Below are 24700 nucleotides of genomic sequence, written 5' to 3'. Positions count from 1 at the left end.
ATGCATTTGTCCCCGTAAAATACATGTGTTCTATCGCCGCATACACCACACCGTTCAGTCTCACTGTTTTTACAACAGTAGCAAACCTGTTGGCTGACTAACAGGTTGGGCTCATGCTCAAAAATACCACCGGCTACTTCTTTATCTTGGCGGCACTCAATATCGTAAAACACAAATAGCCATTTCTGTGGGGTACGCGTTCGGCATGGTTGTATATAACATAAATGGCCTGACGGCATCATATTATTACACCCTGTGCAGAATACCTCCCCACAGACATGTGGATTCCGCCCTTTTTTCACGACGTAGGCTTTACGACATTGAGGACACACCTTCAGAATAGCACACAATGAAGCCTTATGGTTTTTGAGGCACTGAGGCCCATAAAAACATCTATTGCATTCCCTGCAGTATACTACACTTTCCGTAATTGTGCATGGTGGTCTGTTCTGGCATTTATTGCATAAAGCTTTACACTTCCCCACGTGCCTGTCTTTGGTCTGAAATTTTTTGTGGCATTCTTCGCAGAAGTATCCGCATGAAAAGGCTGCTGTTAGGCTAGTGATCACGTTATAATGATTGTTAATATATAACAAATTAATCTGTTTGCCATGACCGTGACCCTCAAAAAATATTTTTTCTCCCGATAACCCATCATACACGGTGATTTTATAGTCCGCTAAATATGCCTGAAATTTTTTTAATTCCGGTATCCCCCCGCCATTCTCTAGGCTAACACCAGCCTTTTCACTTAGTTCGGATACCTTTTGAAACATGTGTTTTGCGTTTTGATTGCGATATCTATGTCTTTCTTTTTTATCATTTTTATGTTCAATAAGCCCTATAGCTACCACCAGAGCTTGACCCAAACAATAGTATTCAGGGTTTTTAATGACTATAATACCTCTGTTATGTTTTATGTACTCGTTTATGTCAGAAAAATTCTGTTTCACCCGTCCCATTCCAATAGGTAGTTCGACATGGTGAAAATAGAGTAAAGCGATCTTGATATAAGAATGAAGTATTGGATTGAATTACTTTTTCTAACGCACCCCACACATTTTCAGCAGTCATATTATTAGCAGTTCGAAACGACAAATAGAATGGTTTATCTGGGTGATTTTGGTTTATAAAAGTCAACCCTACACGATGATGAGGGAGCACACCTCTCATTACATACCGTACCAAATCATTAATACCATTTTCTACCCATTCAAGGGGGTTTTCTCCCTCTGGGGGAGGAGTTAATTCAATTGTCAGTAAATTCCCGTTATCTTTAAACTGTCTATAATATTGCTGAGATTCGGATATTATATTAAATCGCTCCATTTTTTTTGCTGTTTATCTGACTTTTAGAATATTGTAAAATCTTAATTGCTGTCTTCCAACTATAGAACTCCAATTAGTGTTTTTTCTAATAACCTATTATTCTTAACGTTCAACAATTATTCACTGTAAAGCTATATTTTTTTTGCAAAGTTCTTCTCGGAAAAATCAGGTATTTGCGAGAAAAAAGTAATTGGGGCTGTTCCAACTATAGAACACCAATTAGTGTTTTTCCCAATAACGTATTATTCTTAACGTTCAACAATTATTCACTGTAAAGCAATGCTTATATATATATATTTTTTTGCAAAATTCTTCTCGGAAAAATCAGGTGTTTGCAAGAAAAAAGTAATTGGGGCTGTTCCAACTATAGAACACCAATTAGTGTTTTTCCCAATAACGTATTCTTTCTAAACCTGTAAATAGAAAAAAACGGAATTTTACTTTGCAAAACCACCACCGAAAATTTTGACAAAGTTTAAAAAAAAATGCTTATTTTAAAAAATCTATATTCGGCTTATTTTCGGTCGCTGTGACATCGGGTTTTCACGATCGTATTCAACACAACGTATATTTCAAAAAATAATCTATCTTGGGTGAGGTTATGAGGAACACTTAAAATCCACCACCGAAAATTTTGACAGTTAAAAAAATGCTTATTTTAAAAAAATCTATATTCGGCTTATGTTTTGCCGCTGTGACACCGGGTTTTCACGATCGTATTCAACACAGCGTATATTTCAAAAAATAATCTATCTTGGGTGAGGTTATGAGGAACACTTAAAATCCACCACCGAAAATTTTGAGTTAAAAAATGCTTATTTTAAAAAAAATCTATATTCGGCTTATTTTTGACCGCTGTGACACCGGGTTTTCACGATCGTATTCAACACAACGTATATTTCAAAAAATAATCGGTCCTGGGTGCGGTTATGAGGAACACTTAAAATCCACCACCGAAAATTTTGACAAAGTTCAAAAAATGCTTATTTTAAAAAAGTCTATATTCGGCTTATTTTTTACCGCTGTGACGCGTGGTTTTCACGATCGTGTTCAACACAGCGTATATTTCAAAAAATAATCGGTCCGGAGTGAGGTTATGAGGAACACTTAAAATCCACCACCGAAAATTTTGACAAAGTTCAAAAAATGCTTATTTTAAAAAAATCTATATTCGGCTTATTTTCGGTCGTTGTGACGCGTGGTTTTCACGATCGTATTCAACACAACGTATATTTCAAAAAATAATCTGTCTTGGGTGAGGTTATGAGGAACACTTAAAATCCACCACCGAAAATTTTGACAAAGTTCAAAAAATGCTTATTTTAAAAAAATCTATATTCGGCTTATTTTCGGTCGCTGTGACGCGTGGTTTTCACGATCGTATTCAACACAACGTATATTTCATAAAATAATCGGTCCGGAGTGAGGTTATGAGGAACACTTAAAATCCACCACCGAAAATTTTGACAAAGTTCAAAAAATGCTTATTTTAAAAAAATCTATATTCGGCTTATTTTCGGTCGCTGTGACATCGGGTTTTCACGATCGTATTCAACACAATGTATATTTCAAAAAATAATCTATCTTGGGTGAGGTTATGAGGAACACTTAAAATCCACCACCGAAAATTGACAGTTAAAAAATGCTTATTTTAAAAAAAAATCTATATTCGGCTTATTTTCGGCCGCTGTGACGCGTGGTTTTCACGATCGTATTCAACACAACGTATATTTCAAAAAATAATCTATCTTGGGTGAGGTTATGAGGAACACTTAAAATCCACCACCGAAAATTTTGACAAAGTTCAAAAAATGCTTATTTTAAAAAATCTATATTCGGCTTATTTTTTGCCGCTGTGACACCGGGTTTTCACGATCGTATTCAACACAACGTATATTTCAAAAAATAATCTATCTTGGGTGAGGTTATGAGGAACACTTAAAATTACCACCGAAAATTTTGACAAAGTTCAAAAAATACTTACCATTAATTCACACAAAATTCACTTCACTGTTCTCACACACTGCACACGATGTTATCTTCTTGCACGCCGACGAATAACTGACTGAGAACTGCTTCGAACCTCACCCCTTATATAGTGTTCTGCTTTCCTCTGATTGGCTAAAATAAAACTTTTTTTCATTGGAGCAAAATCTACAAGTCAAGTATCTCATTGGCTAAAATAAAAGTATTTACTATTGGCTCCAAACAAAAACGACTAAGATATGTGCTAAATATTTTCTAAGTCCATTTTGGCTGTCCAAAAATCATAAAATGGCCCATATCTCGAAAACGGTCAAAAATATCGAAAAAATAATCGAAAAAATCCCCCCGTACCTCAACCCTTGTCGTTTTTAGACATGAAGAACCCATGGAACCATGTTTCAATCTTGTACGACAAGAGTGGGGGGCCACGGCGGGTCCAAAAAAAACATAACACATTGAAGTGCCGTTTCTCGTCTTTCATGGCGTCATTGCTAGAAATACTCCAGACAAGTCGTCTAAGTCCATTTTCGGGTGTCCAAAAATCATAAAATGGCCCATATCTCGAAAACGGTCAAAAATATCGAAAAAATAATCGAAAAAATCTCCCCTTTATAAATCCGCTTGCCGATTTTACACATGAAGAACCCATGGAACCATGTTTCAAACCTGTACGACAAGGGTGGGCCAAGTTGCCAAAAAAAAACTTCAGATCGTCATATCTCAAAAACGGTGAAAGATAGAAATAAAATTTTAACGGCATTCGATTTAGGATCATCATATGTATAATCTACCCAAGTTTGGTAAACATCGCCCGAATTTCAACGTTTTTTTCGAAAATCAAAATTTTTTGCCTCTAAACTGTCATACCTCGAAAGCAGTAAGAGATAGAGCCACATTTTTTGACCGGTCTTTCCAGTGGAGTACACATATACAGAGTTTCAAAAGCTCAGAAACCAAATGGGTCGAAATTTTGAAAAAATTCGAATCGTTATATCGGGAAAACAGTGAGAGATAGAAATAAAATTTTAACGGTATTCGATTTAGGATCATCAAATGTATCATCTGCCTACGTTTGGTAAACATCAGCCAACTTTCAACTTTTTTTCGAAAATCGCAATTTTCGACACAGCTTAAAGAACAAGTTTTCAAGTGTTCCACCTCCTTCTGTTCTCATGTTGAATGAATGGGGTGGAAAATAAGCCATACTCTTTTATTAATTCTGCTATGTTTTAAATTTGGGTTGGAAAATATGCCATACTCTTTTATTAGTTAGAATATGTGCTATGTTAAATAGGTTGATGAAGAATGTGATATCTGCTCTGCTATGTGTTCGTAAAGTGCTCATAAAAGGGAACGAATCTTATGCGACATGTGGCAGGTGCGGTGATCCGGCGTCGACCGATCTGCGCAGACCGTGCGCGTGGCCGACCAATCAGTGTCAAGGGGCGAGGTCCGACGACAGCCAATCGGCGTCAAGAGGGAGGGTCCCGCGCCAGCCAATCGGCGTGAAAGGGGCGGGGTCCGGTGCCAGCCAGTCAGCGCAGTAGATAGGAGGTCATAAAAGAGCGTGACCAATCGCCGTTAAGGGTGGGGGTCCGCCGCCAGCCAATCGGAAGGGAGTCCTGCGCCAGCCAATCGGCGTGAACGGGGCGGGGTCCGCCGCCAGCCAATCGGAGGTCGTAAAAGAGCGTGACCGGGGGCGTGGCCGGCACCGACTAATCAGCGTCAAGGGGCGTGGCCGGGGGCGTGGCCAGCCAATCAGCGTCAAGGGGCGTGGCGGGGTCACGTGACCTGCGCCAGCCAATCAGCGTCCAGGGTTTGCGCATGCGCAGTAGGAAAAAAAACAGGCCCAAGTGTCCCCACTCTACTGCATTGCATGTAAGACAATACACAAAATACTCGTACTAATACTTGTATAAGGAAACGTTCCTTATGAGTGTCACAATGACTTACTCGATGTTTCCTTCTTTAACTAAAAATAAGTGATATAGACCTTCGTCAATGAGGAAAATATCACAAAACATTCTTCAAGATGAGGTTACCTCTTCGTTTTTAACTGGTCCCGATTTACATTACTGCAATTCTTCCTCACCGTAACTTCTAATTTCTAAAGAAGAAGAGCCGGCTGACACTATTTTCGGATTCTTTGAATTGCATCAACACGTGTAGAAATAGTGTGTGCTATGTTTATCTAACAACTACTAGTTTATTTTCTTATCTTTGTATGAGGAATTAATGGGAAAGTGTGAAAGCAGAGAACTGCCATTACAGTGACCCGGGTTCGAATCCCGGCGTGACATTTATTTTCTCTTTATGAGGAGACATTATTATTATTATTATTATTATTATTATTATTATTATTATTATTATTATTATGCGTATCATTGTATAAATTTCGATGGCAACTGTCGCCGAATATTGGAAAGTGAATATGGGAGAACTATGGAATAAGGTAAAAAGATGCGCGTAATTTTATTATAAAATTATATTGCGAACGCATTTCATCTTACCCAAACGGTTATCGTCGAATATACCCGGTTAAAGGAGCACTCAGTTGATCAAATTAAAAGAACTCAACGATTTGTCCCTCTATAGGGAGACATTGCTTATGTGAGTGTCACAATAACTTACTCAAGATTTCTTTCTTTAACCCCCCTCCCCCAAAAAAAACTTATACAGACGTTCCTCAATGAGGAACATATCACGAAACGTTCTTCAAGTTAAGGCTACGTCATAGTTTTTAGCGATGGTCCCGCTTTACATTACAATTCTTTAGGAATACGCACGAGTCGAGTTGAAACTCGACTCGACTGGAAACACGAAGCGAATTCGAGTCGAGTTTCGAGTTGAGTCAAAGGTAATTTTCTCGAGTCGAGTTCCAAGTCATGTCACTGTTCTGAGGTCGAGTTTCAGTCAAGTCGAATTTGATAAACTGCTAGCTCGTTTAGCTCGTTTTAGCTCGTTTTGAAATCATTACCTGATTAGACTGGAAAGCAAGAGCTATGAGAAATGTAAGCACTAATGTGGAATATTTTTAGTGTTGCTCATAGATCGGACATTGCTCGCATCTCCTCTCGTCTCGATTAACGAGACGACAATGGATTTTTATAACGAGACAACCTCAACTGTCGTAAGCAGTAACATAAGTATATACTGTATTTCTTACGAACAAGGCTAACACCTGCACGGTCGAAGATTTGAGCCGAAGCAGCCCAACCCGGGTAGTGATGTTAACCGACTCAGCTCGGTTCAACTGAGGGAACAGCTCGGGTCGACTCGGTTGAAATGAGGCACCTACTCGGCTCAGGTGAACCATCGGCTTGAGCCATCTTTGTTCGGGTAATTCATCAGCTCGGTTTGGTTCGGCTCGAGCCGGCTTGGGTGGGCGAGTTACTGACTCGGCTCGATAGAGAATGAGCTGTGAGCCGATCCATTCGAGCCGTTGAGAACCCTAAACCCGGATCAAGCAGTATTGAACAAGTTTGGCCGGCGCCCTCTAATTTGTAACGATGTTTGATTTGAGCCGGGATGCTTTCTTCTCCGGAACTTTAATCCAGAACCTCGTGAACAATGTCCTTCCTCCTAGACTTCATGAATACCGAGGTCATCAGTCAACTAGTGTTTAGTATTCAGATATACCTATCTTTCATGTTTATACATTGTCTTGTTATAATAATATAATTATTATTATTATTATTATAATAATAAGTAGAAGAAGCAATAGTATTAGTAGTAGCATCATTGAATAATTATATTGTTTACGTAGGATACTTGAAGAAAGTACTTGAAACTACACACAGCATTTGGCTTGATTTACCTCGCTTTGACTCGAATCGAAACTCGAGTCAAATTCGAGTCGAGTTGGAAGAAATGTTTCGAGTCGAGTTCTCGAGTCGAGCTCAAAGATGTCTGTTTCGATTCGACTGGAGTCGAGTTTGAGTGAAAACTCGCTCGTGTTCATCCCTACAATTCTTCTTTCCCTTCTAGTTTCCAAAGAAGAAAATACTATAGAAATGATTTTCACATTCTCTGAATTATATCAACACGTGCAGAAATAGTGTGTGCTATGATTATCTAACACAACTATTAGTTTATTTTGTTACCTTTGTCTGAGAAATTGATGGGAAAGTGTGAGAGCAGAGAACTACCATTACAGTGACCCGGGTGCGAATCCTGGCGTGCCATTTATTATTTTTTCTTTATTGGAATGTATTGTTTACGTAATTGATATTATAAGTGCTATTTCTTTATTATTATTATTATTATTATTATTATTATTATTATTATTATTATTATTATTATTATTATTATTATTATTATTATTATTATTGAAAATTTGAGACTTGGCCACATATTTTATATTTTATGAATTTTCTGATTGGATTTCAAGTCTTTTTGTTGAATAATCAACATACTTCACTTTAGTGGGTTTATGGGAGGGAAATATCCCGTTGATTTTCATTTGTTTACTTGCACGCTACACCAAGCCTGGATACTACATTTCACCTTTCTATATCTACGGGAAGTACCCTAAAGATTGTGATGATCATAAGAGAATAAGTGAATAAGTGATGGGATCAATGAACATTGCGTATTAACAACATTTAATATTTCTCTTTGTTTGGTTTCTTTTTACAGATTTGATCAGAGATGGCGTGGGTTAATGAAAACTTGACACACCACACACCACAACCCACTCTAACCCATGATCCACCACCTACTTTGGCCCACTCTGACCCACTACCCACCATGACCCACACCGACCCACCACCCACAATGAACCACTGACCCACATGACATACGATTAACATATGATTTTCATTGGACAACACGTTCTGAACCAGAGAGATTGATCTCTGAATGAGGAATGTTTCTTGCGTCATCTACTCACAATTTTACCTGTATAAACACCTTGATCAGGTCTACCAACTGCTGTCAGTGCGGAGAAAAGTTACGTGTAAGTTGGATCGCATTTGATTAGGCGTTCTCACAACTGAAATTTACCTGGACCCCAAGTAGTGTAATTAGAACACTTAGGGGGGAGATACTTTTGTGGTTGGGTGTACAAAGCGCCTGCAAAATAGTGAGTATAAGATGTATATTATGGTTTACCTCAATAGAAACCATGCACTATGTACCGACGCGTCAATCATCCAATGATCTGTGCCCACCTCAACTTAATGGAACTGATTCCAATGCGATAATACGGTATATTTTCATCCATTTAATAAATACATTTCTTGTTGTTATTGAATTCACAAAGTACGCAAGGACGAGCTAAATATACTTTATTTTTGCCACTCTGGGACTGTCGCAGTAAAATAGAAACAAGCTGAACTCCCTGGCATGTAGATGCAATAGTGACGAAAGAGTTGTCTACCCAACGTACAACAGATATTTCATCAGCATTTGTGTTTTGTAAAGCGTGCTGCTTGATGTCATCTTCATGATTTTAGAATTAGTAATAGAACAGTCGTTTGACAGTCCACTTTTTCAAGTGGCACCATTAGCATGATAACCACTTTTTTGAAGCGCACTAAAAGAGAGATTCCTGTGAACAAGTTATCAAAGTTGATGTGTAATGGTAGAAGTTTCATGGTGGATGTCAACTCGTCGATCATGGTGAACATAGAAGCAGCTTACTTACCAAACTGTTCTTCATACTCACTTCGTCCTCTCAGATTTTCCCCTGATATATATGAAAGTTGAAAAGATATCCATACGAAGTATTTAAACACCAGACTTTATATCCAAATCGGATAGACTTTCCGCAGGTGAACAGTTTACAACTCATTGTATGAGAACCACGAACGTAACTCCATTTTTGTAGGTTTACAGGAGAAAGGGAAAAAGGTTGCTTTTTCAAACAAATGTTCATTTAATAACATGATAAACACATTATAGCATAGCAGACAAGTAAATGACCAAGTTAACTTCAGTAACACTCAAAGAACACCAAGTGGGGCTTTCAAAATTATGTTCGTAAGGGAATCAAACAAAATTCCCATTCTTGGAGTTACGTTTCTTTGGTTCTTATACGACGAACTATGCCTACCAAAATATTGAACAATACATTCATCGCAGCCAATATTCTGTTCTGGATTAAATAGGAAAATGAAATGTTTTTCAAGCATCATCAGCTTCTTCATTATCATTTTCACTAGGCCGAGTATTAACAGCACAGTGAACCCAACGACATATGTCCCAAAATCGACCTGATTTTATAGCTTCTACTGCCATTTCATTCCTTACACCATGTGTCCCGTCCCAGTAGAATCTCTTTGAAGTAACTGTATTGTACCCAGGAAGCAAAGTTGTTGAGAGATTTTCCACGACCTACGCATAAATGTCATTACGCGTCCAAATATTGGCCTCTTATTTCTTTCTTATAGAAAGTTTTTCTCTGTCTGTTGAGTAAACATTGTTAGTAACTCATCTTGTGAACTCTCCCATTAAGTCGAGTATTATCTCTGAAATCTAACATCAATTATTTATTTATTCATTTAAGAAAGGCGTATGACTCTATTAGAAGAGAATCATTGTACAACATTCTTATAGAATTTGTAGTACCGAAAAAGCTTGTTCGGTTAATTAAGATATGTTTAAATGAGTCCCAAAGAAAAGTCTGGGTAGGAAAATTCTTGTCCACGAGCTATTACGTCAACAATGGACTGAAACAAGGAGATGCGTCCTCGCCATTAATATTCAGCTTTGTTCTGGGGTATGCTATAAAGAAAATCAAAACGAGGAATCACAGCCTAAACCTGAATGGTATTAACCAGGTTATGGCGTATGCTGATGATGTAAATATAATAGGAGATGATAGGAAAACAATAGAAAGAATTGCACAGAAAACTAAATGCATGGATTTCGTCGAGATCGTAATACTGCAAATTATGATGGGTGCAATAGAATATGAAACAATACTCTCGACAAGGTGGATAGTTTAAAATATCTAGGATCAGTATTAATAGACCAAAATCATATTCACGAAGAAATTAAATGTCGACTAAAAGCAGGGAATTGTTGTTAGTATTCAGTTCAAAATCTTTTGTCCTCGCGAATTTTATCCAAGGATTTGAAGCTTAGAATATATAAAACGATAATCATTCCTGTTGTCCTGTATGGTTGCGAAACATGGTCGCTTACTCCGAGGGAAGAAGATAGACTGAAGATATTAGAAAACAAGATCTTGAGACGAATATTCAGACCCAAGAGGGACTGGAATGGGGGAATGGCTGAAACTTCATAACGATGAACTGCACAGCTTATACCGTTCACTAAACATTGTTTGGGTCATCAAATCTAGGAGGCTCAGATGGACAGGTCATGGAGCCAGAATGGACGAAAGTAGGAGCACTTTCAAAGTTCTAACTGGAAATCCAATCAGAAAACGACCATTAGGAAGGCCAAGGTGCAGATAGGAAGACGGCATTAAGGTGGATCCCGCAGAAATAGGAGTACAAAGTAGAAACTGGATCCAGTTGGCTAAGGACAAAAACCGATGGAGAGCTTTTCTGAACGCGGCATTAAACCTTCTTGTTCCATAGGCTGTAGAGTTAGTTAGTTAGTTATTATTTCTGAAATCTACTTCAGCATAGTTTGTAAGTTCTCGCCCGATCAGTGCCGTCCTCTTCTCATGAATCTTCATCAGAAAAGATGTAAGTTCCAGGGAGTCAACATTCATATGTTCATACGTAAGCACTGATGATAAATTGTGCATAAGAATTCCTTAAATTTATTCAGATGACTGAAATGTAATATAATACGAGGTGCATCTTTCAAATATAACCCAACACAAAATAAAATGAAATTGTAAGGTATAATAATCTTTTTAGATATTTACTTTAAGCACGATGCGATTTTTCTCCTCCTACTGGCATGATGGATAATTACGCCTTCAGCATTGTTTTTTTTTAAATAAGTAAAGACCGGAAGTTATGGCAAAACAAAACACCAAAAATGGCAGGCAAAACGGCAAAACAAATTCCGAAAATTATTCTAAGAAATGGCAAATTAAATTCCAAAAGTGGCACTTTATGTGTTAGAAATCTGAATATTCGTTTAACTTTTAAAACTTCATCTTAGTAAAAAAAATCCGTTGACATCTAATAACTACACAGATTATTAAATGTAATAGAAAAATAATCATCGCAAGTATCACTAATTTAATTCTTGCTCTTGGAATTATGAAGTAACAGGACACATCAAATTAAGAAAGAAATATACATAGAACATAAATGTTAGCAGTTTTTGTGCCACAGGAAAACCTTAACAAAAATAAGCTTCTTGTGCGTCTATGAAAAAGAATAGTGTAGCAAATGAGCAGAGATAAACCTACCTTGGCTCTCCGGAGCTACACAGCACATAAGTAGTTCACTTCTTGTTACATGAAATAACAAGAAGTTTTTTTTCCACCGTAAGATTATGTCGCCTGTCAATATTCGTTTGAGACGCAAAAACGACCTTTTAACATCTACCGATGTGAGAGGAGCATATTTAAAGCACGCGACAACAATGGGATTTAAACCCACATCAACCGTGCTCTTATCCTTGAAACCTTTAGAAGTATTTCTAATTTTCTGCAAGTCGCGGTTTTCGCTAACAAGACGGCCACATTTTTCTTCAAAACTTTACCTTTCTCACCGGGAATATTGGACATATTTTTCACTACACCATTAAATACACTCATAGCAACCCCACTTTCCAGATTTTGTTTTTTCAGGTAAACTATTGACGTTGGTATCTGTGAGAAATTTGAAAAGAGAAATGTGAGATCATTCTTCACAGATATCTGTGCAAGTAACTCCTGTGCAATTCTAAAAGAAGAAGCATCCTATTCATCAAATACATTGACAATCTCGTCGCTTTTGTCGAAATGCTCGGCAAAGCATGCTGTTTCCAACTATGTTCACCATCTCGTCAAAACTGCGATTGGAGGCAGTGGTATATCTGGTGTAATCTCTTTGAAGACTAACTCTAGAAAGTACTTTAACAAAGATCTTATTTACATTTGAAATAAGCTAGTCAATGTCTCGGAACAATGCACGACCTGTTCCTGCAACTCTATGCAAGCTGAGTGCCAAGCATGTGAAATGTAACATATGGGCAAAATAACTTTAAGTGCCTCATTGCTTTCTTCATACATGTTGCTGCATCAGTCAGGAAGAAAAGAACGTAATGTTTTATTCCGTCAGGCCAAAGAAGATTCAGAGAACTGATAAATACTTGCGATATAGTGTAGCTGTTGGTTTTCTCCACAATGTCTGTTGTAAGAAGAAAAATCTTCTATGGTTGTCCAGGGTCTATGGTCCCAACTATAATGTTACAAATGAATTTACCCACAGCATCAGCGGTTTCGTCTATGGAAATGAAAATATTGCTGTCTCCAATCTCACTCCAAATATTCCCAATGGCATCAATATATGCAGCCTCTACGTTTGTCTTTCTTAATGTAGATTTGCATCTAGTTTTCGTTTTCTGTAAGTTTCTAAAAAGCTTTTCGGAGACGGATTTTCCTCTTTGGAAAGAGGGATATCAGCCACAACGAACGCACTACACAAATCATACGCGAACTGATTGTGGCGTGAATTGCATGCACAAAACACTGCTAATGTTGTGTAGTCTTATTTGCACTGCACTTGTTGTTAGTTGTTGTCTTGTGCTTTGTGGTACTTAAATGTTGTGTCACAAAATAACGTTTGTCAGCACAAACAGATTTTTCACAAATTTTGCAAAATAATACTGCTCCATCTGTTGAAACCATCTCCGGTCATAATTCGTTTACAAAGTGAGCAAATTTGTCTTTCAGTGAAACTTCAACCTTTGGAAATATTGCGAGAGGAACAGTAACTCACAGAACAGCATCTAGAAACAAACAAGACGGAATTCCTTTAACTGAAGAAATCGTTTGCCATCGCAGCATCTGCTACCTTTTATTCTTTTTAGGAATTTGTGGGACTCAGTTGGTCAATAATACGGTGATGCAGCCCCTAGGGCGAACCAGCTAGAAACCTTAAATTTCTTATCTCACTGAGTGGCAATGCGTTCTGCTCTATCAGTTAGCAACATGGTGTGCATTTCCCGTGGCAAATATGGCAATTTATTTTAAAAATTGGTATTTCTAAGAGCTTTTTTTTAAATGGCATAATATGGCATTTATGGTATTTCGCCATAACTTCCGGTCCTTATTAATAAGTTTGCTAAATTACTTAATATAATTTAATTGCTAAAATTTGTTCGAAGTAGAACTATTAAAAACTTTATTATAATTTCAAATAAACAAAGAAAAGATTTTAAGCAGTATAGCAATTTCTACCACAAGTGTTTTTCTTATATATATATATATATATATATATATATATATATATATATATATATATATCAGGCGCTCAGTGCACAAAGCATTTAAGTTCACTTTTGGTCATTTTGATCATTTTTGGCATACTTCATATGTAAGATGTCTACCTAAAGCTCCTGAAAGATTCACGTCCAAACATTGTAAATAGTTTTATAATGTAAATTATAGTGTGTACTTGTCCATGTATTTAAATCGAGCGTAGAAACATTATATGTCTCCTTCTCATAAGCTTGGTGATTTGATTTGAATCACTTGTTCTCTGAACGACCGATATCCTCGGAATGGCTCGTAATACCAAATTGCTGTAAACAGTATTTTGATCTTTACGTCCATTGGAAACCATTTGCGTAATCAGATATGATACCTATCTAAGTACTCATTTTGATATAAACCTTTTTCAAAAGAAGGAGAATCGATTCCCGGCGGGAGCTCATGTCGTTCGGATTCCACGTTAATCAGTATGTCCCGTCTCATATAGCCTCGCTGCTGAAAAGTACGTTAAACTCAAAATCAACTCAACTCAGCTCAAAACGAGGATAATTTTCTATTCTTTATTACATAGCTCCTACTTATTCGAAATACCTTATATCATAATCATAGTATTTGATACTAAGGTTTTGCTAATATGCACCATTCCGTTCTTCTCACTTGCATTATCACTGTTGCAGGAGCTTCCAAACTCGAACGATTGTGATGCTTTTGCGTCCTTACTTTGCAAGGCTTAATAAGGGAGTGGTTTTGCATGTTTTCTTTTATTATTCATTTTAGGATTTTGTAATAATCTATGCTACGCTATTTAAAACACCAACAACTTCATATTCGGTTCGCAACGCTGTTAATCCGATGGAATTACGGTGTACGGAATGTTCATCTACCATTATGTGCTTAGTGCAAAATTTCAGCGCCTTTTTCCTGTTAATTTAAAAGTTAGAGGGGCGTTTGAAGATAAAATATCAACTCTAAATATTAATTTTACTTCTAGCGAGTGCCAAACAGTGAAGAAAGTCGATGTGGTTGGTAAACCACTTAATGCACCACTTCCAGATTGCTCATGTGTAACAGGGTATTACAGTTGTTCTTCAAAAGCAAGAGGACCTAATCCACCAAAATTTAAAGTAAGTTATTTCGTGTTAACGATCAGTATTATGCTTATTTCATATTATTCAACTTTTGTTCTGCATTTAAGTTATTGTACTACTTAATTAATTAGTTTATTATAAAACAATTTATTTTTAAACATGTGTTTACTAAACAAGGCTACATTATTGACTAAAGGGTTTACTTGCAGTCATCTAATTAAAATTACCATGTTCAGAAAATAATTGTTCTTCTAATACAAGTTTTATATAATCGCTTGGGCTTTTAAATTACACTGGATTTATTGGATTCTAACCTTAAAATAGTGTACTTATTTTCGTTTAAAGAAACAAACAGACTCAGTTGCTGAAATATTCATAGAAGTTCATCTGTGTTTTGAATTTTATTTTTTTATAATCAGATACAGTTTTTAGTATTGATTATAAAATCAATAATTATATAGACTCTATAGAATTTTATATATAGAATTGCATTAATAAATTCTATATACACAATGTTTTTTGTAAATATTATTGTTAAGGATTCAGGTAAGAATACAGTAGAGCTATTACCTGTGTATTATTATTTGAATTCCATCCTTTCATAATTAATATATACCTTACTCGAAATGTTTTCGTTCATCATAATTCCTAAGATGAATCTTAAGTAGCGCAAGAATTATCTTTCATTCAAAAAATGTAGAAATTACTCTCTTCTTTCCAGATTATGTTTTCCACTGGTACGCTATCACATTTCGTTATCAACATACTTCTAAAATTTGCAGATATGTTTCAATGTTATTAATTATGTAGGTAACCAAGAAAGTTCTGTCGATTTTTCACCCACCAATTTCGAACATCGATACGATACCTAAGACTACCTGGAAGATCAAAAATAGTCCCCACCTGCCAACGTTCTGGAAGGCCGTGTATTCCATCGCGGTAGAACTTGGTGGGCCGTGAAGCAAAGAAAGCATCAAGTGCATTTTTGCACCTCTACTAGGAATTTGAACTGGCATTTTAGAAGGTAACTGTCCAAAGAATGGAACAGGTGATAATCGGACGGTGCAATGTCCGGGGAGTATGGCAGATGCAATAGTGTTTCCCCTCCAAGGTGTAGAATGGTGTCCCAGGTCATTCTATCCACGTGAAGCTTAGCGTTGTCCTGTAACAGGAGGTCCCCTTTGCGATTTAGAAATGGTGGCTCCAGAGTTTTGAGTTTTTCTTGAATACGGCTCAACTGCTGACCGTACACAGTTGCATTGATACTCTGACATGCTTGGAGCAGTTCGCGATGCACGATGCAGCAAGCAATCCACCAAACACCCAAGAGGACCTTGTTCTGGTGCAGTACTGGTTTTGGTAGTTTCGGAACAGGTTCATGACATGCTAACCTTTGGCGATGGTGTCGTGAAGCTTCGCACAGGACCCATTTTTCATCACCTGTCAATACACTGTCCAGAATTGGCTCCTTCCTCAGACAAGACAGCAAAGAAACATAAGTGTCTGCTCGCGTTATCTCCTAGTCTAGAGTCTGATCATGTGGGACCCATCGAATCAACTTCTAGTGCTCCCGAAATTGATGGAGCTGCTGTCGAATGGTCTCTCCACTCACACTGAATTGTACTCCCAGTTAATCGTCGCCTCAATTGCTGCCTAAAGATGTTTATTTTGTACATGTGTTGGTCTTTCGGCACGTGGTACGTCTTCGAGTGTTTCTTTACCGTCCTTAAACTTGTTAAACCACCGCTGCACTGTGGGCGTAGTCACGACTCCCTCCTCTAAGCCCTGGAATATCTTCCGCCCTGCTGTCCTTACGCAAATTCACGGTGTAACTGAACTGCCATAACCAGGTAGTATGTTAGATATACTCACACCAACAACCGATTTTCGCCGTATCTCCATTCTCGTTCAACTCACAGTCTAAGGACCAATTGAACACAGATCTCCACAAAAGCGACAGACTTTCTTGGTTACCTTTATATATAAATTGTATATACGACTCCAAAAGTGCATTACCACCTACTACTCCTCTTTTCCTGCAATAATAGGCAACCCAAAAGCACTGCCGTTGTGGTGGTTGAGAATTCGAAAGGCAATGGACCAAACCTCAACTTTGTTACAAATATAACAGTGTGGCAAACTGCAAATAAGGGAATAAAATAAATTGTTAAGAATGATTTTTTTTTATCGTGCGAGCAATGAATGACATGAAAAGTTACAAAATGATCTTGCTTAAACAGTTCAAACAAGAATGGAAAGAAATAGTTAACAAAGGAAAGCAGTTTCTCTTCATTCCCCCCCCAAAAAAAAAACTCCCAAGTGGATTTATTTACATTGAAATTTCTGATTATAAAGAAATTGCCTTTAGAATACATTATTGTAAAGATTAAGTTTTCAAAAAATGAAATCAAATTTTTGAGTTTTACGTCCCACGGTTATGCCGGCTATGCTAAAGGAGACGGTGATAATGAGTAATGAATGAAATGGTGGAATGAAGAAAGTGGGAGGAAACGGGAGAACCCCGAGAAAACCCACGCACACGGTGTTTGTCCACCACAAAGTTCACTTGGCGGGAGCAGGGTTGGAACCCGAGACCCCTAGCACCAAAGGTGAACGCTCTACCACTGAGACACCGCGGCCCCAAAATTAAGTTTTATTTCTTCATCCATAGCAAGTCTTAGGTACCCTATACCTGCTCCCTAATATCGATATCGAAAATTTAGGATGTTGATATATCGATATCGATATATTCGAGATATCAAATGTTTATATGTCAATATCAATATCGATTACATCAATATATCGACATGTCGCACAGGCCTAGATCCGAGGAATTATGCAATAATAAAATAATAATAAATAATAATAATAATCCGAATATATAGAGGATGCTTGAAACATTCATTAAGTCACTTTCAAAATGAATGCGAAACTTAGTGGTCAAATAAAATACTCAACTTCCAAGAGAACTGCAGATCTCCGAGAGACACCTAGCATAATGTCAAACGTTTAAAACATGGTTTGTTTCCGAGGGGTTTCGGTTGCAAATTCGGTAGTGTTCATTGGACGTATTGATCCGAAATACATTCTAGTAAACTCAATAGCTAGCGTAGGTCATATCTTCAATTCCAGACTACTAATGCGAACTGAACAGAAAGAAAGGAAGAAAAGAAATGATATAGAAAGAAAGAGAAAATGAAAGAATTGTGCTTTACTGCTAAATTTCTATCAGAAACACCCTATATTAAAATTCCAAACTGTATTATAATGAAAAATTACAAATGTTCAAAAGGAAAATTGGATGTTCCTTATAGATGTAGCAGCTCTTCCATGTTTCAAATTTCAAATGTGGATAAAACACATTGAATTATAGGATGGAAACAAATTTTGTGTCAAACTAATAGAAATAAAATGTTGTTTTCAAATAACCAAAGAGGCCATTTTCTAGTCATCTCTGAAGATTTATCTGTTCCGAACGATTTTATATATTGTGTGTATAACGTTGTAGTTCGCAAAATTGGAGCCATTATTTTACATAAAAAACTATATTATCAGGCGAGGAATCAAACCGAGATTTTCCGCGCGGAAGGCTTGTCCGATAACCACTACTCCAACGATTGCTCTACCCAAACTTTGCTTCAGAAGTGGTGTGGTGTTTCTTTCTGAGAACGATAACACAAAAAGTGCTGCAGATCTGTGAAATGTTTCGAATGTCCTGGTAATTTCCTTAACCTTTCCCAACCAACATTCGTAAATCGTCTCTATCATGATACAGATGTTTGCTCCACATTCTTGAGGATTGCTAGTCCAGTATGAGAAGTCGATTCTTCACGATCACTTTGTTATAAAGTATCAACTTGTGCGTGAACAGGACTCGAACTTAGGTTGGATAAGTGTATTGGTTGTAAGTCCGCTACGTTACCAATACGCTATCATGCCACATAAAACTAAACACCAAATATTACTAACTTCAGCTTTGGAACGAACGGCTGCTACTTGTAAGGTTATTTACACCAAAATGCACAACGAAATTAATTTATTCGACGACTTAGAGACAAATTAGTGCCCACTAATAAGCGATTAACATACAATCCAGGAAAAAGTACAGAAATAATAAAAATTACATGCATTAATTTCGCCGTGCATGTTGAAAAATAGGTGGGTAATAATAATAATAATAATAATAATAATAATAATAATAATAATAATAATAATAATAATAAATCAAGAACTATACTGTTAAGGTGAATTATTATTATTATTATTATTATTATTATTATTATTATTATTATTATTATTATTATTATTATTATTCGTGTACTTTTGAACTGGCATGGTGAAATTACTGCATAATATGTTATTATTTCTGTATTTTTTTCTGTGTTGTATGTTATTTCATTTATTAGTGGGTACTAATTTTTCTCCACTTCGTCGAATAAATAAATTTAGTTGTAACGTGCCGGCCATAAGTCCCTGAGAAGGCAATCACGACTACTTATGAACCAAATACGCAGTATAAGAATTAAATGTCATATCTGTGGTTTTCTGTGGAGAAGATACTAAATTGTGAACGAAAGATTTAAGAACAACTCAGGTTATTAATATAAACTATGCCAATGATTATTGACTTATAGCAGCGTTTCCCAACTGATGTGCCGCGGCACACTGGTGTGCAGTGAATGAGCCGCTGAAATGCAGCGAGGAATCGAAACAAAATTATTAATTTTATATCAATCAAATTCCAAAACGTAGGGAAAATTTACATTTCTATTTCACATTACTATGAACCTCTACTATGAATCTACAATTTTAAGTTTCATACCTACATTTCTAATGTTGAAAAAACTATTTGTTATAATTCTTATTACCGTTATTGCTTCTTTATTGTTGCAGACTGTTTCGTAGCTTGAAAATTTAAAATATCATTCAATCCCTTCAACAAATTACGTACATTCGTGTTTTAAAAGTAAAAGAGATTTGTTTGTTTGTTTGTTATTTAGTGATCTTCCTTCTTAGTAAAAGGTTGAATACAGTTTTTAAAAAGAAAGCGTATTTTTAGAAACCTGAGTCCAATATTTCAGTGCAATTGTTTTCTATTTTTAAATTAGAATGAAAAATAAGCATTATGATTTACCAAGGGGCAAAAACAGTGAAAGAGCTTTCTTCTCTGTGAGGAGATCAATAATGACAGAAAGAATATCACTATGTTTTATATTTACAAATAATAATATCTATATGTGTGTCACGAGAATCCAAGCAACACCCGTAGTGTGCCGGAAGTTGAAAAAGATTGGGAAACGCTGACTTATGGCATCATAAAAGAAATACGAAAGAAGAAACGAAGAAAAATAATGCATAGCTTGTGTTCTTAAAATGAAAGTTGGGAATTTGGTAACACTCCATCCACCACTATTTTACGCCTCTTCCCCCAAAAGAGGACCGTTACCCAAAATAATGTTCCAGACGACTATGGTAACATTGCGGATGAGTGTTATTGTATTTTGCAGCAATAATACTCATTTTCCCCAAATTCGTTACCAATAATCATTGGGGAAGAGTGACTCAAAAATTTAACATTAAATCTCCCAAAGCAAAATGAACTTTTGTGCTTTTGCCCCTAAAGAGAGACTAAAGAATGACTTTCTCTTTTTTACTATTAAAATTTAAAACATTCGTACATTTTTCAATAAGAATGCCAAATTTCACATTAATAGTGTGAAAACCATGTTCGTCTAGTGCTGTAGAAAAGTTTACGAATTATGGAACAAGCTATATATATATATATAGGGCGGAAATAGTTAACTATAGTTGTTTAAATCCTAAATTTAAACTACATAATTGCAGTTGAATTCACTAGACAATAGAAACCAGGCTATGAAAAATTAGTTTTTTTTTTTTTTTTAGAAAAAAGGACAAAACATGAAAAAGATGTTTAAAGTGTTTTAAATATGTTTTGAAACACACATGAAAAAACATGTTGTAAACATTTTGATCAGTTTTAAACATAATTTTAAGCATATATTTCAAAATTGTGTAGTAACTTATTTGTTAAAACTTTTTGCTCTGTAGTTCCAACCAATGATGTTCTAATTTTTTGACAATTGGTTCTGTATAAATACATACCTTTCATTTATACACTGTATATAGATAGATAGATAGATAGATAGATAGATAGATAGATAGATAAATAAATAGTATTGGTTTTTCCTGAGCTAAAACAAATTCCATACGGAAAATAGTCCCCGGTTCGGACCTCCGGGTGGGGACTACTCCAGGAAGAACCATCAGAGAAGAAAATAATCACTTTCATTTAAGCATGGGAACCAGGAACGTATAAACTCTACGACATGAGGGAAAACTTGAAAATTTAAAAGTAGAAATGGACAAATGTAAAGTCGATGGAGTAGGCTTGAGTGAAGTCAGATGGCCAGGGAAATTACAGAATATACCATTCTGGGGACGATAAGGCCGAGAATGGTGTCGCGAAAGCAATAAAGAACGAAGTAGCAAGAAGTATAACCAAAGTGGAATACTTCAGTGACCGCTTGATGTTGTAAAACTACATGTAAAACCAGTGAATATTGTGATAATACAAGTGTATATGCCAACAACCGACCATTATGATGCTATCGCTGGTGTAGGAGGTCACTTCCCTTTACCCTTGCACCCACAATTGAGACGTATTGAAAAATGTAAAGTTCCCAATCATCCCCTCCACCAGAACACATATTATGCTTTACTGACTGTCATTTAAACTTGGGAAGATCTAAATGAAAGTTAGTAGGCAACGTAGTTTCTTACGTTTAAGCTATCAAAGTATTAGAATTAGTTTGATTATATTTTCTTTTTCTTTTTTTTTTGTGTATGCCTATTCTGAGGGATAGCTCACTAATTCGATGTTGGGTGCGAAGTATATCCCGTAACCTATAACTTCGCGTTATGAAGGATTATAATTTACAAAGCAAATGATTACTTAAATAGCAATTATGTTTGACTGTTTATATTTTCGCTTTAAGATTATTTTTACAATTAGAATTGCACTATGGTTGTCACAAGTTAATAACACTAAATATATACGAGAACACTATAAAAGGTAATAACAATATCTACAACATTTAATCAATATACGACCGTTAAAATAAGAATGTCAGATATTAATTTTGATAACTCTAACGAACTAATTTTCTTTTTTCTTTTAAATTAACAATAAACTGTACAAATGAATTTGAATGACAGTGGATTAGAAAAAGTGAATTATGTATAAGCAACTGCGCGCTATTATACTTTTTTAAATGATACTTTACTAGCTCGCGTGATATGTGAAGTTACTTACGATTTTTCCCTTGTGTTACAACATGTGGCACGGCTTATTTCTTTTCACTGCTCTGCCAACGAATCCTTAGGGTAATTCTGCGAACTTTGCGTAAAACTACTGCGCACTGATTTTAGCTAATTAACAATTACAAACTTCTTTAGACAATTGGGTATATTACGGATTTTTTGGCGCAATTAATTGTGTTAATCAAGAGAAGAAAGACAGTCTATGCAGTGTAAACTTCAAAATTAGTGAACAGGCCTCGTATGGAAATTTTCCAAGAACTCTTTGTTTTCCAAGCATACACATATATGTTTGAACGTGTGTGTATGTGTGTGCAACTAACTTCGATAAATCGCCCAGCAGTCCTTTTATGGCTAAAAAGAAAGAAGAATCGCTTCACAGAACATTCCAGCAAGAAAGCCACGAAACCAAAGTTTGGAGCAAGTGAAACAAAATAGAGAGAGATAATATGTAGTCTTATTTACGATAAACCCACAAAGGTCGGTCATAGGTAATTAAAACTGTTCTCAAACACTGAGCGTGATTAACTGTACGATTTACGAGTAAAAATGTATGCAATCACGTACTAGGCCTATTGGCGAATGCACTCTTCTTTACTAAATTTTCCGTCGGTGTAGCTCCACACACGCGACTTCACGGTCTTGATATTCGTTTCCCGACTAATTTGCGCTTTTTCCGGTTACCGTGGATCACATGACTAGCAACTACCCACTTAATGTAAATATGTTCCCCATTGGTTTATGACTAAAAACGTCCAATCGGGAATTAGTTTAGATGTCACTTGGGCAACTGGGGTGATTTGCTACTCTTTTTATTCTCGTGAGAACCGTCACAGAAAAAGTTTTTTAGCAACTTTTGAACAAAGAGTTATTGTTTTGTGCACGCACACATACGAAAACAAAATTAATTTTGGCATCTTTGAGTCGAAAATGACGATAAGACTGAGTTTACTGTTGCTACCTTATGACCGTTTTACCGGAATTGGGTGGGGAAACTAATAAAGTGAACGTTTTATTTTTTTCAACTTTGACGAGCTTCTCGATGTTGATAGTAATGATAATGAAGTAGAAGTAATGTATGATGAGATCATTGATACATTGCATCAGGAAGGAAGAGGTAAGGTCAACGTCATAGTAATGGGTGACTTCAACAGCGTAGTAGGAGAAGGAGCTGCGAATAAGGTAGTAGACCATTTGGACTAGGTAGAAGAAACGAACGAGGTCAAATGCTTATCGACTTCTGTAGGTAACATGATCTGGTGGTGATGAATACGTGGTTTAAGAAAAGAAAAACCAAGCTGTACACGTGGTAAGGTCCAGAAGATAAGAAACGCTACCAAATCGATTACATTCTTCTCAAACAACGTTTCAGAAATAGTGTATGAGATGTGAAGACACTGCCAGGAACGAACATTGATTCGGATCACAATCTCCTGGTAGCGGAAATGCAAACCTGGTTAAAGTCGATCAAGAAAAATGGGAGGGGAAATCGAAAATGGAATTTGGAATGACCAACAAATATCGACGATGATGGGAAAGAAGAGATTGAAGAAAAATGCTGTGCAATATGCGATGTTGTTGACAATATAGAGAATAGTTGGGGAAAAGTTAAACAGATTCTACTTGACAGGGTGGAGAAATCACTGAGAAATCTACGTATAACTGTAGCAATGCTTAAGGAGATGGAAGAACGCAGAAGGACAAAAAAACTCGGATTTCAATGAATAGAGAAGGCTGAATAATGAATTGATAAGAGAAACAGATAAAACCAAAGAAATGTAAATGTAGTAGATATTTGAAGAAATAATGGAACTTCAACGGCGCGCCAGATATGATCTGAGGTACCAGAAAGCACAAGAGTTGGAAGGTAAAGCTAACGAATGTATAAGAACGTTCGGCATCGAAGATCAACAAGGTAATGTAACCACTAACCACCACGGAATGCTTTGAATTTTGGAGGAATACATAAAAGATCTCAATGATCAGAAGAACCACCCTAAAGATATTGCGATCGAAGAAGAGGAAGAGGTGGATGATGATGAAAAGAGATCCATTATATTAAAAAGTAAAGTAGTACAACCAATCAAAGACATGCGAAGAAGAAATTCCACTGGAGATGACGACATACCAGTAGATTTGCTAACGGGATTAGGAGACAACGCAATTAAAGTACTGACTTCACTTATTAACAAGATCTACCTGAGTGGAGAACGGCCAAAGGATTTTCGTGATGTTACAATGATTAGCAAGAAAAAGCAAGCAAAGAAGTGCAGCGATTACAAAACCATTACTCTGATTTCCCACACTGGAAAGATCATTGCACACATACTGAACAGACGGCTGGAAAGTAAGATAGATGAGAGGTTAGAAGAACATCAGTTTGGTTTCCAGAAAGGAAAAGGCACCAGAGATGCTATTAGATTGATGAAAATTATATCAGAAAGAATTCTGGATGTAAAGGAAGAGTTGTGTTTGTGCTTCATCGACTGGCGAAAAGCTCCCGACCGAGTATATTGGACGAAACTTCTGAAAATACTTAAAGAAATCGGAGTCAACTGAAGAGATCGACGACTCATTCAAAACCTGTACATAGGACGAGTGAAGTTGC

At 36.5% G+C, this 24700-nt stretch overlaps 1 protein-coding gene across 2 annotated transcripts in view; it reads left to right on the top strand.

Moving 5' to 3' along the window:
- Positions 1-24700, top strand: part of LOC145662607 (phospholipid-transporting ATPase ABCA1-like) — a 1231974-nt gene that overhangs the window by 865915 nt on the left and 341359 nt on the right. For both annotated transcript variants that reach the window (XM_081728328.1, XM_081728326.1), the window contains one exon: positions 14658-14790. In XM_081728328.1, coding sequence (XP_081584454.1) covers positions 14658-14790 — 133 coding nt within the window. The remainder of the gene's footprint in view (positions 1-14657; positions 14791-24700) is intronic.

Source organism: Thermobia domestica, chromosome 10, assembly GCF_964235325.1.
Source record: "Thermobia domestica chromosome 10, izTheDome1.hap1.1, whole genome shotgun sequence".
NCBI lineage: Eukaryota > Metazoa > Arthropoda > Insecta > Zygentoma > Lepismatidae > Thermobia > Thermobia domestica.
The sequence above is the reverse complement of the archived record's forward strand: the minus strand, read 5'-3'. Positions and strand labels throughout refer to the sequence as shown.